Here is a 17,910-nt window from a genome sequence, read left to right as displayed (position 1 = left end):
CATCACATATGCCCATGTGTTCACAAAACAGTGCTGCCAATCTGAACACGAGAGGCATCCACAGATTTCTGCGCTGGCTGAAGCCGCAAAAGGTCAAAAAATAAGTGTACCAGGCTCCATGTCAAGTCAATCCAGCTATCTCCATGACATAAGGTCAAAAGAAAGCTCAAAAATATGAGCTGTTTTCTTCCTGCAGATTTTTGTATTTGATTTGGCACCAGGAGGAAGAAGGAAGGATTCATGCCATTTCATAAAGTAGCAGATTCTTTTGTGAATAACTAAAATTCACTGTATGCCCACAAAGATAAGTTAAATTCTCTATTCACTACTGAATTTTGAGAAAATGGTTGTCCATTGGGTTAAAGCCCTGAAGAATTACACCTTCAAATAATTAAAACATGTGACTAACTAGCATCCATTCCTACCCTCTAATAGCTGTAATTCGGGCATGAGAATAAAAGCACCACACTTTGCTATAATGATTGTGAATCTCATTAGCCTAGATTTCTGACATCATTTTGGTTTTGTAGGCCAAGCAGCAGAGATTACTTTTTGTTGGTGTGTGTTTTAAAAGATCCCCACTGGCTTCGTATACTTGAAAGTGTTTGTGACGGTTCGTAAATTCATCATCTTGACTTTGGGTAAAAACATTATAAATCTGAGTTTAGAGTGTAACAAAATCAGAGACACAGAAATACCCCAATTCGCAATGACAAATGTCAGGCTTACCGTCCAGAGATCCCATGGCAATGTCTGAAAAAAGGAGTGGAAAAAAAGGCTTTAGAAAAATACTGTTCATATACTATATGTTCAACATGTTACATAATTAATTGTGTGCACTAAGAAGTGCGAACTTATTTATATGCATATTTATAATGAATATATATTTTATATATTAGCACGTGTGTGTGTGGGGGGGGTATATATCTGCATAATAGGGTTTTTGGTTAAATAGGATAGGTATTATGCAATGGATATTTACCACTTTGAGTAGCTGCTGATTTCCAGCAAACTCATACCGCTGTATCCTTGAGTAGGAGCCAGATTCTGAGCTGGTGACTAAATGACTTTCAACAGGCACAGGAGCCTCTGCAAGGTGCAAGCTTTAAAGAGCTTACATAGGTCAGATTTTTTTAGCCAGTTAAGAAATCATTCAGCTATCCACTGAGAACAAGTGGGTTTCCTCATAACTCTGACACCAGGAAGGAAAACGGCACGCTTTTTGGGAAAGAAAACATGAAAGCTGACCAATGTTTTAATTTTCTTGTCCAGTCTGCTAAGTAATAAACGTTAGCGACCTCTCAGCAGAAGAGCTGAAGGGACAGATGAAAGAAAAGCAGCAGACTTCATGGCAAATATTAATAGCCCATCACATGACAAAGAACTCTGCTGGTTGGTCCTGAAAGCTGTTTGAGATGTTTCAAAACATATCTACTACCTTCAACACCCATGTTAAGCTCCATGAAAAACAAAACCTAAAGATGTTCATAAAGTAAACATCTGTAAAACTGTTCCTGAATTATTCACAAATGTTAAGTGTGACATCCAACATTTGCCTGAGAGAAAGGATTGCTGCATTTAGCTTCTTTTCTTGCCTGCCTCTTATTTTCTAAGAGCAGAATGGCTCTCTGAACAACTTCTGCTTTCATGAACAAAAGACACAGGAATAACAGTGGTGAGATTTACAGCGCATTAACATCAACAGCCATTTCTCAATCAGTTTAATTTTGGTTTAAGTCCAGGTATGTGCTTCTTCAGTGGATGTAATTCACAAGTGTACCTGCTTACTCCTGCGCCATGTTATCAGCTGAACATTCAAGCTTTAAGGTAAAATGGCAGTTGTCGTCTTATAGCACTAACTGGTACAAACCCTAGACCCCACTTTGACTTCCATGGAAGGAGAGACTGCTCATTTTTCATTTTTTCATTTTCCTTTCATTGCTCATGAGGTTTTGAGCAGGAGGGGGAAGGAACACACTGAGGGAAAGGCGAGACAGACCACAGCTTAGCAAACGGAGGCGAGGGCCAAACACGTTTAGAAAGGCCACTTCTGAAGCAAAAACACAGAAACAGGAAAGCAAGTGAGGAAGGGCAGACCGGGGCTCGCTGACATCTGATCACCCTGGCAGAGCAGTGGAGGGAGGCAATTCATTAACTGATCAATAGGGAAGTCACGCCAGGCCTCCCGAGGCATCACAGCACAGATGACTACTCCTGTCTTCATGTCACTGCTCCAGCACAATCTGCTGAAGGGAAAATATCCATAACCAAGGCAAAAACTACATACATAGAAAGACCATTTAAGGCTCTCTTCTTAACTTCCCCATGAAGTAGCACAGGGCTCTCCAAAGACTGCGACCAGTGATTTCATTCTGTCTGTGGTGCCATAGCAATGACCCTGCCAAATCCGGTGAGACCGAGACCCAGACTGCAGGGCTATCTTCCCTCCTTCTAAAAACACAGTGCTCTAACTCATCCACATGCTTTCATGGATGTGGACCATCCTTTCTCATATATGTATGTTGGGAGGAAAGGTGAAAGGAGAGGAGAGACTGAAGGTGCTCAGTAGTGCTTCCTATGCACCTAGATGAAAAAATACCACGTACTTTTCCACACTGAATCATATTCTGTGTTTCATGGTAGAGCTGAATCTAAACCAATCTTTTTTTGCTAAAGTAATAAACTCTTCTACAGTCTGTACAATATTATATCAGGACAGACGTGCTCTGTCACAAAAGTTCAGTGTCTTTGGTTTAGTAATCCCACTGCCGTAATCAGCATTATTGCAAGACAAGCTGAAAGTGTGAGTTGGCAAAGTCACAGAGTTTTCTGTCATAGTGACTATCAAGGAATTTCCTTCCCCTTCCCTGTTTAGAGGGAGTGAGAAAAGTAACAACTAAGATGCACAAAGCCTCTGCTATAATTAAACATTCCTCCTAGCCAACTACAATGAGCAACTTGAGCTAACGTTCACAGTACTGACAGTGCATAATCCATCAGGGATCACTACGGATCTCATTATCTAACTAGGACTGCACACCAAATAAGAGAGATCAGCAGAGAAACCAGGACTAGCTCAGCCACAAAGCTTCTTGTCTTCTCAGTCCTTTCCCAGTGCTGCATTCCTGAACAGCTGATTAGTCTTCTCATGTCTCACACTCCAAGCCAGGTCAGCGACAGCCACAGGGATAACAGGTTTTGCTGACAGTGTGTTAATCCTGTTTCCTTGTCTGTGTACAACACAGAGCTCCAGCTCTGCTGGCCAGGAGAACTTGGCCAGGAGAACTTCCCTACTGCACTATCAGCCTCTGAGTAGCGAGGGTGAGTTCTGGATTTTAAACAGCAGGTAGGGCAAGTCAATGAAAATCAGCAACTTGATATATCAGCTTTTTTTTCTTTTACTTTTCTTCCTTTTTTTTTTTTTTCCATGTTGCTGCAAGAAACTACCATGGCAAATATTACCGTAGAACGTAGAATTTCTCTAACACAACATCCTGCAAGGAAACATCCTACTCCATCCTCTCATTTTCCTTGAGGTTAGGTCTAAAATAGATTTATAAAAGCAAAACCACTCAGATCATATCCCCTGCTTGGTATGCTTGGTATAGAAACTCCATCACAGAAAAGCAATCGCATGTTGACTCCATGAGACCTAGGTCCCCTGAGGCATCTTTCATGAAGAGTCAAAGCCAGGTCAGAAAAATTGTCAGAAAAACAGGCGCTGGAGAATTCTGTAGAATTATAGGCACCAAGATCAATTCTAAAACCAGAAAATAATGACACGCCAAAATCAAGGTGCCATAAGTGAACTTCTCATTTTACCACCTGACAATTTCCTCTCCTTCCAGGAGGTCATCAAGTACAGGGTTATTGAAGGGGAAAGACAGATGCCTGACAAGGGCTGCTCAGGACAATCAAGTTTTTCAGACGCTGCAGATACACTGCTCATTGGTACACAAGGTAAGGCTTTGCTACCAAACACAGCACTTGGCATTAATATGCTTCGCCTACCTCAAGGCAGAGAGATACCTGAGACATGGGTGAATGGGTAACTCCTGTCGATACAACTTCTGGCTTGAAAGGGTCGAAGTCCAAATCTAGCAAAGACTCCTCTTTCTTAGCTTCAGGAACTTCATTCTGTTAGAAGAGAAACATAAATCTTGAAAAACTCTGCTTTCAAAAGCTGCCCTGGGAGGCAAAATATTGAGAGGTCTAAGAAAAAAATAATTATATCGCAGACTTTCTAGCTGCAGTACAAGCCAGGAAGGGAGGAAGCTCTGGAGACCTTCCTGAGCTTTAGCGTAACTTTTAATTTTATTTTTATGAGCTTCACTCTTATGATGCCTTGTTTTCCATGTAGTGCAGGTCTGCCTTTTCGAGCTAAACAAATCGCAGACCCTTTGAAAGAGTGCTCAGTGTTCACTGTTTGACTGTGAAGGCTCTTTAAAGAGCTACGAGTCAGACACCAAAATTAAAAACTACATAAATGGCACCAATGTCCGTACACTTTAATAAGTGAATCTCTCCCCAAACACAAATATTAGTAAAAAGCCAATATAGAAGGACATGAATGCATTTGAATCAGATTTCCATTCTGAACATGAATGCCAATTCACATTTAATGCTGTCCTTAAAGCTAAACTTTAGGAAGCATCTTATATAACCCTAACTAAATCTTGCTACACTGATCTACTCTTACAAAACTGGATTACATGGTAGAGCCTTCCTTTGTTTGAAACTATTGAACTGGCCAAGGCCTCTGAGGTCACTACAAATATATAGATTGGTTCAATGGGCTACAGGTCTTTCCCTCTAACACGAACAAATAATTAGCGTGTGTCAACACAAAATGTTATTTTTAATTAGTGTGAAACTGTAGCTGAGATTTAATTGTCACTAATGATAAATATTCGAGGCAAGCATCTTAGTTTTGGTAACAAGGCTAGTACTGCCTACTGCTAGTTGTTCAGTGTTTATGAAATAGCGAGAGTAGCTTGTCTTTTGATGTACAGAATTTATAGAGAGCAAAGTATTCATCAGAATGCTATTTTGAAAAGCGTTCAGATTGGAAACTGTACCATGGAAATTACTTGTGCACATATATTCACACAACCTTATGTAAGAATGGCAGCACAGGGTCAGACCATATAGTCCAACACCCTGTTCCTGACTGTGACCAAAGTGTACACCAGGGGAAGTCCACAACAACAGAGCAGTTGTAAGAACAGTAAAACTAGAAGATAATAATTATGATGATAATAGTAAAATAACCAAACAAAGACTTTCTATTATTAACACATTTAAGAGTGTAAGCTTTCCAAATTCGTGTTACTATTGGTAAACAGATCATAGAATTATTTACGTTGGAAAAGACCTTTAAGATCAGTGAGTCCAACCATAAACCTAACACAGCCAAACCCACCATTAAACCATGGCCTTAAGTGCCACATCTACACGTCTTTTGAAGACCTCCAGGGATGGTGACTCAACCACTTCCCTAGGCAGCCTGTTCTGATGCCTGATAACCATTTTGGTGAAGAAATTTTTCTCATATCCAACCTGAACCTCCCCTTGTGCAACTTGAGGCCATTTCCTCTCATCCTATTGCTTGTTACATGAGAGAAAAGATTGACACAAATCTCACTTCAACCTCCAGCTAGTTGTAGAGAGTGGTAAGGTCTCCCCTGAGCCTTCTTTTCTCCAGGCTAAACAACCCCAGTTCCCTCAGCTGCTCCTGATAAGACTTGTGCTCTAGACCCTTCACTAGCTTCATTGCTGCTCTTTGGATGTGCCCCAGCATCTCAATATCTTTTTTGTAATGAGTGGCCCAAAACTGAACACAGTATTTGAGATGTGACCTCACCAGTGCTGAGTACAGGGGATGATCACTTCCCTATTCCTGCTGGCCACCCTATTTCTGATACAAGCCATGATGCTGCTGGCCTTCTTGGCCACCTGAGCACACTGCTGGCTCATATTCAGATGGCTGTCTACCAAGGTCCTTTTCTGCCAGGCAGCTTTCCAGTCACCCTTCCCCAAGCCTGCAGCATTGCATGGGGTTGTTGTGACCCAAGTGCAGGACCTGACATACAGCCTTGCTGAACCTCGTATAACTGACCTCGGTCCACCGATCCAGCCTGTCCAGATCCCTCTGCAGCACCTTCCTACCCTTGAGTAGATCAACACTCCAGCCCGATTTGGTGTCATCTCTAAACTTACTGAGGGTGCACTCGATCCCCTTGTCCAGATCATTGACAAAGATATTAAACCGAACTGGCCCCAGTGCTGAGCCCTGGGGAACACCACTTGTGACCAGTCGTCAACTGGATTTAACTCCATTCACCACAGCTCTTTGAATGAAGGAATGAAGTTGCTATTTATGAGGCTGAATCAAAAGAATAGGAGACCCACTTAGGCTGTCTGTGATAACAGCTAAGGTACCTGTAGTGCCAGGGTACTGATCACCGACTGCAAAAGTTAGCATTACCCATTACCCTCAGACCAAAATGAAGAGAATACTTGTTGTAACTTTAGGAACCAAGACCCAGATAAACACATAGCATAACTTGAGATATCACATTAGATGAAGCTTTAGGAGAAACAGGAACTTCAGGAATTCCGTCAGATAAAAGACAACGCTGTGACAGGAAGGCCTGTCAATCATCCTGTGTTAATTCTGCCACAGCATGACAAAGCATGAATAAACATCACATTTAAGAGAGTTGGCTGTGGTGGAAGCAAGGCTGTACCTCTGTGAGGACAAGTATGCACAAGGGATGGAGAGGGCACAAGAGATCTGTAGGGACCACCAGAACTGCCTCTCTCTCTCTCTCCACACACGATCTGTACAAGCCTTAAAATAGCCCTAATAGGTACGGGTTGTCAGACACATTCAGACATTTTAAGTACCTGGAGGGGACGTATTATAAAGGCCTACACTGTCCAAGCTAGTAACTGGACACTAGGTAGCAAAGCGATGTGAAGAAAACAAGAAATAAAGCAAGGAACACTCATTTCTAAATGATCCTTTCATCCAGTCACCCGGATATCACATCTTCTCGCATCTTTCTTTTATTTAGTCGTAACTAAATACATTCTTGACAATGAATAAACTGGAAGCATGAACCACTTTGTTGAATCAGGGCCAAAATACTCAACAGCATCAAGCAGAACTGCCTGTCAGCATCTTGCACAGCACCTAATGCGTTAGTGCTGCTTGGCAAAGAAAGATAAACAACAACAATGACAGGCTGTTTGTGTTCCAGAGAAAAGTGTCTGCCCTGGTTGTAATCCTCTCTGAAACATGGGATTAAAGCAACAAAGCTCTATTTGTTGGCCTGTTGATTTTTGTGCCTCTGCATGAGGACAGTGCCAGGGACACCAGTGGTGGTCTTCTGGGAAGTCCTGCACCATTGGAGGGCTCTGCAGGCTCCATAGCTTCCTTCATACTGCCCAATGACAGCTCTGGGAGTACAGGAGATGCCATAAGCACCAAGAGGAACAACATCATGTTTGTTGTTGTTTTCATAAAATATATTTTCCAGAATTGGTTCTTTTACAGAAGCATATAAAACCTATTACATCACACTATTTTAGTATGCCTGTGCATACTCAGAGATCTCAGACACAGTAATGGGGCTGGGTTTTGTGGAGGGAGAAGTGCAGGTCATTCATGAGAAGGTGGCCAGGGAACAGCTTAGGTCATTCCCAGGTCATGGACTGTCGAGGAAGGAGAGACATAAATCATTTACTGAAGGGAGATCAATTTTTCCTTGACAGACAAGGCAAAGATTTCAGTTCTCAGGAGCGCGATCCATTTCATTATGCCCTTCCATTCTCATATCCATCTCTTGTAGAAAGGTCATAAAGATTCTGGAAATGTGACTTACACTCATTTAAAGCCCCGTTCCAGTGTTGGCTCTTACTGGAAAAACAAATGGGTTCCATTTCTGCTTCCCATGCTGGCCTGACAGGTGAAGGTTAGGTGGATACAGCATCTAACACAGGGAGCCACATCTAGCAGAAGTTGTATCACCTCTGACCACCAATTTCAAGGCTCACACTGCCAGAGGGACAACTCCCATGAAGTCAGGGTACAATGATGCAACAGACCTGCAACCTCCCTTCAGCAGGAGGGCCCAGCAGCAGCAGCATACCGTGAGCTGCCAGTAATTCTTTAATTGCATGAGGACTTAACTAAAAATATCTCTTTCCTCTTACAAATACATCCCTATGGACAGCGATGCCTTTTTCTCCCCTCCATAAGAAAACATCACGTGTTCAAACTCTCTAAAAATTTCTTTTTTCATCGCTGTGCCTACATTCTCCTGTGTTGTCAAATGAATTAGTACAAAACCAATAATTCACATGAAAACAAATATTCACAAACATTCTGCATAAGCTTCAGATCTGAATGTTTCTCCCCAGTCTACCAGACACACGCTCAGATTTCAGAGTTGTAATTACCATAATAGAAAGGGTCCATTATTGAACAATCAGCATAAAAGCTGAATAACTGCATAAAAGCAGAATAACTGCATACAAATTATACAGGCTTATTTTATACAACTCTGGCTTTTCTGTTTACTATATGCAATTTTTAAAAATTTCATAATTTCATAATAATGAGATAAAAGTAATTTTGATGACTTCTCTGCTGTTTCTATGTTTCAAAACCAAGTGAATGATGAATCTAGCTAGAGTAGCCTTTTATACCTGCAAAGAGTTGATTAAAAAAGCCAAGCTCCACTTTTTTTCAATCTCTCAAAAGAAAAAATTTCAATGGAAAAAAAACTTTTTACAATTTCAATGGAAGAAACAGAAATAACTAAGGATCACTGTAAAGTGCCACTTGAGATGCTTGGGATCAGAAAAAAAGCATCTTAGATGAACTCTCAGCGTGTAATGAAACTTAAATTCAGTTAAATCTCAAACATGGCTGCGTTTCACAGTATTTTTAGTCGGGCCTCTCGGGAAATCTCTCATTTTTTTAGTATGTTAGCAATGCTAGCCCTTTTGAGAGATCATGCATGACCAATTCAAAGATAAAATATATATGTGACCCTTTCAAGACAACAGAAAATGGTAATTCTGCCTCTGCCTTCTACCTGCACTCTTCTCCTCCCTCCCTGTGGAAATCATTCCTAAGGCTCCTGCCTTAGAGAATTTCGGGTGATGGCAAGTTGGACCCATACACCACCCTCTGAAGTTTACCTGTGATGGAGTCGTCACATTGATTTCTGGGACAAAGTTGTCGTCAAAGAAGTTAATGATGTTCTCCTGTTGCAGCTCCTTTGTGGGTGTGAGCTTCGGCAGCGGTGGGACTGGCGGACCTTTCCTCAGCTAGGCAGACAGCAAAAATGTCACAGACTACTTCAGGGAGAGAAGAAAGAGCTTTAAGCCAGGCCTAAACCATTTGTGCTATGTTTTCTTCTCTCTGCTGCTTCACCTTCAACGTGGGAACAAGCCATGGGCTGTTTGGTTGTTCACCACCAAATGCCTTGGAATAAAAATTGTGGGAAAAGCAAAACAACTCTATGTTTCAAACTCATTCCAACTCAAGGTTTAAGATTTCATACAAAAGCATTTCTTAGCTGATTTTCTTCTGCTGTGACGGGCACACAGTGCAAGACGCTTCCTCTCCTATGAAGTTCATAACTGGAAGGGCAATCCTGCACAGAATGAGATCTCTGCAGCTTTTTGGTTTCTTCAATTCATTCCCATTTAGCTTTGGAATTTTGTCCTTACCCACCTATTTAAAGCCTACTTAATGCTAGGAGCATATAATCTTAGGGAACCACAGCACCTCACAGGTGCTTAGGTTAATTCTCCCTGCCTTCCAGAGATTCATGTAACTATGACAAACTAATTGCTTGGAATAATATCAAATACTATGGCATAATTTTAAAATCTGTCAAAATACCAAGAAAAAGAAATCCACAAAAATCCTACGGTGATAGCAGAGATAGTGACATAACGCCATTGGCACCAGTAAGACTAAACTGATTGGTATCAGAGCCATATCAGGCAGTGAGGTGTCACATTTTGGGAGACCAGGAAAACAACTGTGCTCATGTGTAATCAAATGAAAAACGAGATTTCTTCTGATGTGCTCCCCCCCATAGAAATACCAATCAGCACAGAGGCTGTCCCCCATTCTGAAAACATCAGTAACACCAACACGAGTCTTGTGTTGGATATGATCATGAAGTATCACGTACGACTCTTATGCTGCAGATGACACCTTTCACAAAACTGATTGTTATTTCACCAATACTGATGAAAATAGAAACAACTCCAGCAGCGTCAAATTTCTCAATTCAGTGATAATAACAACCAAGTCTTTAATTATCAGTAATTATCACAGTGGTATTTGAGCTAGCTCTATTTACTGTTTTAGAAGGAAATCCATGTTGGCCAGGTCAGTGATACTCACTGGCTCATTTTTTTTCCTGAGCAAGCATAAATTTGAGGAAGATGAAGAGCAGCAATATATAACAAGCTGAAATTCATGAGGAGGTTTAGAAATAGTTTTTTTTAAACAATCACTGCTGGGATACGGGTCCTCAGAGATTATGCAACTTTTTAATAAGTGTTTCGCTCTGTCACAGGTCCCTCCAGTTCACCAGGCGTTTTTTACTTTTCTTCACTCCCACTTATATAAAAACCACTTTCCACCCATGCTCGTGACACAGGGATGAACAACCAATGAACAGAACGGACTGCAACAGGGCCGGTGGCCTCCCTGTCATTGCTCAATCACTGCCTAGATGAAAAACTCACCACACACAACATCTCAGCTACCTTTTACTGCACGACAGGCTGGTTTCTCCTGCTAGGTTTGCACTTACCTGTGTGGGTGACTTCGGCCGGGCGGGTGCCGGAGACGCTGGTGCCAGCATGTGATTGGGACTAGCAGTAGGGCTAGGCAGGGGAGACACCTCCTCCGGTGGTGATGGCGTTTTTGCGATGCGGAGCGGACCTGAATCGCTAGGCAGAAGCAAAGCAACGGCGAGGACATAGGCATCATGCCAACTTACTACCCTGACAACTTGTTGCAATAGATGAACTGCATCCCTGGTGTAAATGCCAGCGACCACAAAAGGCAGCACACACTGGAGACCAACTAAGCCATTATGTAATGACTAAAACTAAAACTGCAATTAAATTCACTTAAAATTCACTGATCTACACTGTCAAAGGAAGTTTTAATTTTGAGTGATCTTTATTTTTGGAACATCTGTTTACCTGATCGTTATAACTTGAGAGAAACAGAGTACCCGCATTTTTTCAGATTCTGTATTTGAAATAATGTTTCGTGTGTAAATTTGTAACTATCATAAAACACAAGATGGAATTATTGTCTTCATTTCACACAGTTCTCAGAATAAAGGGCTCTAAAGATAAAAACCCAGGGGAAGGCACAACAACAAATAACGCAAATAATTTTAAAAGCTCAGCAACTTCAGAAAGGTTTCAATAAAATAAAACACAACCAAGACTATTATAAAGATATCACTGTTTAGAGGGACAACTCACCGCAACTATAAGCAAGTAGTAGTCAAGTGACTTCAACAGAGCTCTGCTGATACTAAGAAAAGATCTGATGAAGCCTTGAGAAACGATCTGCCCTTCCCATGAAAGGACCTGGTGCAAACACATACGCAGCTACCCAGCAATGCTGAAAGCTTGCAGCTCGGGGGGGCTCTAAACTACAGCACTCGACGACCACAGTACTCGGTAAGAGAAGAGCTACATCTTCAAGGAGAACAAAAGCGCTACCCGATTAGGAGACCACACCATGAACATGTTCCTAATGCTAAGACGAGAAAAATTCATTCTTTGGAAAGGACAGTTTTAGCTCACACTCACCACCTCTTTCTGCGGAAATATTAAAAAAGGAAAAACACACAGTTATTAAGAAATTTCTTTCCCAGCTGCAATATTTGCCTTCAGAATAGAGTACTGAGTAGCATATAAGTTTTTAAAGATGTTTCTTTTTACATAGTTCTTTAAAGGAAAGATTAGATACTGTACTTGTCTAGTATCTACTTCTCATGTACCTAAAAAGGAAAGCTGTTCTTTTACAAAGACTCACTCTCGAGTAGCCTTTTAGAGCACCGTAACTAATAATGGAAGTCAAAATCTATTCAGATTTTTATGTGAGGCTCTGAACAGCACAGCAAAAGAGAGAAACACAGTAACTAAAAAAATCACGTTTTTAAAAAGGATTTTAAAAATAAGTTAGGAAGATCACACCACATTAACCTATGTCTACTCGTTTGCAGCAATAATTATTATTTTTTTCCTCTCATTGATGGAAAGAGAAATTCAATGGGAATGAGCACGTGCATGCTGGACATGGTCTAGGAGACATGGGTAGCCAAAATACCTGTTTATTAAAAAAAACACACGCTTGAAGTTTTTCAACACTACATTATTTTTCATCCTGTAAAAGTATTTTACAAATGCTTTATGGAAACATAGTCCAGCTCATGATTCCATCCTAAAGGGTATGGAAGTGGTGATGCATGATCTATCAACTCCTTGGAGGCAGTGTGTAAGTATATGTTAGCATGGATTAACACTGAAGTAATCCAAAACAAAAATTTTGGATGATCTATCAACTCCTTGGAGGCAGTGTGTAAGTATATGTTAGCATGGATTAACACTGAAGTAATCCAAAACAAAAATTTTGGACGCATTCTTAATACAGTAGTTAATTTTGCATTAGGTCAGAAGGTTCAATATTTTATTCTTTGTTCTTCCAAAGTGAGTTCAAAACTAATGTAGAAATATCAGCCATATGTTTGAGGCAGATGTTACGTCGCTTGGTCAGTCTTAATTGTTGCTAATCTGAGTGCAGCTTGGGGGCAAATTAGCAGTAGCCATAACATTGTTCTGATTGCTTCTGATGAGCTGAGATTGGCTGGAAATTCAGGATTTATCTATTCTCTCTAAAGATAATTGTGTTTTGATAAGTCTCACTGTTTCATAATTTCAACCTCTCCTGCCTATCGCTATTACAGTGCCGAGAGATCAAATTATGGCAGAAAAGCTACATTTGTTGCAAGCAAAAAAATCAGAAATACTGCACTGGCATCCACTAACATTAAGAAAGTGCCATCTGATTTCAAACTTTTTTTGCTTTTTTGTTTGAGGGCAGGATTTCCCTTGAAAGTCATTAAAAATGTGGTATTTTGTGACATTCTTTTTACTTCAGCTTTTATGATGCACACTCAGATCACATTTCTTGACCTTCCCCAAGAGCAGAAGAGATAAAAGCTGACTTACAAAGGCTGGGATTCTCACCTAATCATATGGCTTTAGGAGCTAAAACCACATCTAAATTCTTCAATGCTTAAAAAGAAGTTTATTTAACATTGCTGTAGACTAAGCATCTAAGAATAAATGAGCTACACACTTAGCTGGTGCAAACTTGTGTAACAGTCTACAAGGAATTAGGCTAAATTGGAAGAGCTGGGAATCTGGTTTTTATTCATTTATTGAAAGGAAAAATAAGTGGGTGATGAAGGAAGTTTTGCACCTTTAATCATATTGAGAACAACTTCATCCAAGGAACCTTCATCTACCATCCTGAACGAACAGATCCAGTGACCGTGTCGTGCAGCAATTGCTACACATGGTGTAGGTGACTACCACGCATGCTGAAACACACAAAGTCTACTGCAATGCAATTCATTACAAAAAAGCAATAAACTCACCTTGGTGCCCCTTGAATGGTGAAGGCCTTGTCTGCGTGCTGATCTCCCAGCTTCGTCATCACTTCATATAGTTTGTGACACAGCTGAGAAAACAAATCACTTCCCTGAGTTTATTTGAAGCACTGCAGTTATGATTAAAAACATAGATGATAAATGTGGTCTAATAACTGACAACCTGATTACATACACAACTTGAAAATGGCATACAGATCCTTCCAAAAATACTCAGTGTCATGTATATCAAAAGTCCAAGAGGAAACCTTCCAAAATCCATAGAATCAAAGATAACAGCAGTTCTTCAAAAGCATAAGCTGGTTTTCAGATAACAAGTTTATAAGTGTGACTGACTGCTGCCTGATCTCTGATGAGGGATGTCATCTACAGTTTAAAGCAACATGGGTAGTCAAGAAGATTCATCTTTTCCCCTCAAAAACCTAACTCAAATTTACGTGGGACTTCAGTCAAGAGAGTTTTCCATAGCATTTTTGTTGCTATAGCAGGTTACTACAGATAATACACTACCACTTAGCAAGGTACATTCAAAAGATCCTCATTAGAACTGCTTGATTTGCCTAAAAGTCCCAGATATACGTTGCATTGCTGACAACGAATACAGCAGTCTTGAAGGGAATGCTTGCCATGTTTTTGTGGTACTGATTAAAGCAATGAGATGCTCAGCAATTGGACACGGAAAAAACATTGTAGGCAACAGTATACTAAAAAGAATGGAGAAGTTATCAAATTAGAAAGTGAATTTAATGATACAACTGATAACACACCATAATCCAAAATTGTACATGCTGTCCTTTCCTTAAGGAAAATACAAAAATGGCAAGTAGAAACCAATACAAAAGTCATACTGCAAATCTGGATCTAGGGCAAATTCTCATGTGTGCCTCTGCTAGATTTTTACTGCTGTATTACAAGACATTTTTTTGCTGTTATGCCTATCACATAATCCATTATACATGAGACATTCATTTTTACTCACTAAAGCTATTTCCTTGTGAAACTTGGCTTCAAGGCTGGATACATTTTTGAAGGTGTTCACATAGAAGCCAACTCGTCTACAGAGGATGGCACAAAGAAAGGAAAAAGAGAATAAAAGATAGAGGTGGGAGGGCCACAAAGGAAAATTAATTCATTTTTTTTCCAGACTACATGCAACATTCTTGACTATTATTTTCAGCAAAGCAAATAATTGGATCAAATGCCAAGATTTCAGACTCGCTCATTTATGAATATTTCTCTTGGTGTTAAGAACCATCATATTTCACACCGTGCAGAGTGAACCAAGCTGAGAGTACTTTGCAGTGGGAGGCTTCAGCTTGCTTCAGAGAAGCAGAAGATTGGAAAATAATTGGTATGACTCCGGCACAAGCACATGGAAGGCAAGGTGCTCTGGGCACCCTACCTCCCACCAGACAGCAGACGACCATTGACTGAAAGGGGAGAGGTGCCACTCGGGCACCACCAGTGCCTGCACTGAGATGCTATGGCAGCACCCAGGTGATGCAGGCGCATTTGGAGGCAAGTCTGAGGTATATAGCTCAGTACCACCTCGGGGTGAGCGTCCCATGCTCAGCCCTCCTTTAAGAAAACAGCCCTGAAATACATGCCTATGTATGTTACAGAAAATAATTTCTGACATAGACAATATATTTTGGCACGTGCAGTCAAAAATCTGCTTGCTTGGGGTAAGTGATTATCTCATACACTTTGAAAGTAGAAGGTGTTTTCTCAGGTTTTGAATTTTTTGTTTTCTTATTTAAAACTTTCATGTGTAATTTCTCCCAACTTTTATTAACAAAAATCATCTTTGGCGTAAGAATAAGCCTGCAAAATGTCAACTCAATGCATCATTTTCTTCCTGAAGAATTGCAATAACTGAAAAAAAGGACTCTGAAAGCAATTGCCTTCTAAGTTATGTCTATTGCTCAAATTAAATTCTACCCTTCCCTGAGACTGGTTAGTGGGCAACACACATATCGAAATAAAAGGGCTCTTACTCTAAATCATTCACATGCAGTTTTCCTTTTAGTAAGCCCATAAAAATCAATATCTTGAAGCGTTAAGAAGCTTTTCAACTGTAATAGGCAGAAACACAGCAGGAAAACTATTGATCTGAAATTTAACAGGAATTAATTTAGAAGGCAAAGGATACTTCAGTGACTCACGAAACACTTCCACTCCAGACTGTCATTTGTTAAAGAACATAGCACACTAATGAGATGCTTATTTTTCTACTGCTTTTGTTGTCCTGCTCATTTTATCTGCATTTTCTGTATAAACATGATCTATGATAATACATCTCAAATGATCTAAGCCATCAAATGTTTTTACATCACAGACACAGTCAGTACAAAACTACGAAATGTGTATTCTGAAGTAGTTTGAAAATTATTTTTCCCTTCTACTGCTTTAGTAGGAACTAAATTTCTAGGAACTAAATTTCCTAATTTTATAGGAACTTGGGAAAAACAACTGCCATAAAATCTTCATACGTTTTCAAGGTTCTTCATTTCAATACCTTTTGTAGAAATATGATCTATAACCAGACCCACTGCAAATCTTCTAGAAAAGCACGTGGCTCTCTGAACAGTTATTTTTGACAGAGGAAACATTTGATCCTTTTTATTAAGAAGTGGCTTTTTTTTTTTTTCCTCCTTGAAAGGATCAGGTATCCACCATCTAGATTTCTGAGAAAGATGATGGAAGCAGTCGTAGTCGTGATCTGCTGTTCTGTGCTCTGCCATGGTTCTTTATTTGTAAAATGGAGACCTTTTCGCACCTCAGAATGAAGATATGATAAAGAATCTTACAATGAAAGAAATAAGCATAAATACACTTATTATAAGTATAACTTCGGATCATTTTCAGGCATTTTCCCTTTATTATTTCAAAAAGATAATGGATAGGATCTTCAAGGAGCCATTGAATCATTTTCTATCAGCTCGTTAAAACCCCCTGGTTCCCTTTCCTTAGTCTCCCTTTAGGCTTTTCAGACAATATCTGTCTTGGCTTACCGTGACCACAGAGATGGCAACTCTTCTTGTAAATCAGTATTAAACTCTTCAAACACTTTCTGTGCTTTCTGAAACTCTTCTTCTGCCTAAAACAAAATTAAATAGGGTCAATTCTGCCATCACTATGACATAGCAAAACCTAGCAAAGTTGGTTTTGTGGGGTTTTTTGAGGGTCTTAAAGTTTTTATTAACAAAGGATGAGACTTAGTCCCACATCACACAGGCCAACACAGGACTCAGTGGCCCCCAAGCCTCATCAAGAGAGGAAGTTAGGGCTCAAACAGGACTCACTCCTGAAAGAGGCTGAGCACACCCTCTTCACCCATCAAAATACTCAAGACACATTTATGCTTAAGGATGTTGCTAGTTCCATTTCTGAGAGAGGAAAAAAAGAGAAACTTTGTACTCAGTCTCTGCACAGAAACAAACGCCACCCAAGCTCCTGAAGTCTTCTGCCAGCTCCCTTCAAAGTGTGCTACCTTGGTAATTCTGCCTTCATCTTTTCTTTTTGAGCTCTGCAGGGCTTCTAGGTGATGCCTTGCACTGTCGTAGTCCACCAGCTTTCTGCTTCGTTTTGCAATGCGAGTCTGTACAGAGGTAGAAATGAAAGTCGGCACAAATACTGCTTTTTTTAAAAGCAATTTTAGCTCAGTTATCTGTTAAGTTTTTGATATATTTCTATTCTCCATCTGCTGCTCAGATCTGACTTACTATAATAGCACACAGGAACACAGGCATGGTAAAAGAGACAAACTAATCACCTTATTTTAAATAAAGAACCCATTTACAGATGGTTTGGAAGAGTTTTTTTGTGGGTATAGGGCTTAAAGGCCTTAGAAGTGAGATACCAATGTTATGCAAGACTTGTCTAATTCTCCAGAATAAGTGGACCTGTTAAACTCATGGTAACACCATCTTTTTCCCTTATATACAGTGTGCAAATTTGATGAATAATTAATGGGTTTTTTTCCTAGAGTTGAAAAAATGCTTAAATACACTTCTTGATATAGTTGCTATGACACATAACTAAGATAACTGGAGTTCAACATACACTAGGAATTCTAATTTACTCACTATAATTCTTTTAAAATTAAACAAAAGTCCTTTGATATATACTGACTTTACAAAGCTATATATTATATGTTAAGTCCACATGATGA

At 40.0% G+C, this 17,910-nt stretch overlaps 1 protein-coding gene across 1 annotated transcript in view; it reads right to left on the bottom strand.

The window, feature by feature from the left end:
- AMPH (amphiphysin) overlaps positions 1-17,910 on the bottom strand; it is a 121,535-nt gene that overhangs the window by 22,501 nt on the left and 81,124 nt on the right. Inside the window, exons 6-13 of the mRNA XM_086614513.1 lie at positions 17,230-17,337; positions 16,751-16,836; positions 14,716-14,791; positions 13,725-13,807; positions 10,851-10,989; positions 9,214-9,342; positions 4,030-4,137; positions 730-753 (exon numbers count right to left, since the gene is read on the bottom strand). Of these exons, the coding sequence (XP_086470639.1) occupies positions 730-753; positions 4,030-4,137; positions 9,214-9,342; positions 10,851-10,989; positions 13,725-13,807; positions 14,716-14,791; positions 16,751-16,836; positions 17,230-17,337 (753 nt within the window). The remainder of the gene's footprint in view (positions 1-729; positions 754-4,029; positions 4,138-9,213; positions 9,343-10,850; positions 10,990-13,724; positions 13,808-14,715; positions 14,792-16,750; positions 16,837-17,229; positions 17,338-17,910) is intronic.

The sequence above is a fragment of the Tauraco erythrolophus genome, chromosome 7 (genome assembly GCF_009769465.1).
Source record: "Tauraco erythrolophus isolate bTauEry1 chromosome 7, bTauEry1.pri, whole genome shotgun sequence".
Classification (NCBI taxonomy): Eukaryota; Metazoa; Chordata; class Aves; order Musophagiformes; family Musophagidae; genus Tauraco; species Tauraco erythrolophus.
This window is presented reverse-complemented; position numbering and strand designations above follow the sequence as displayed.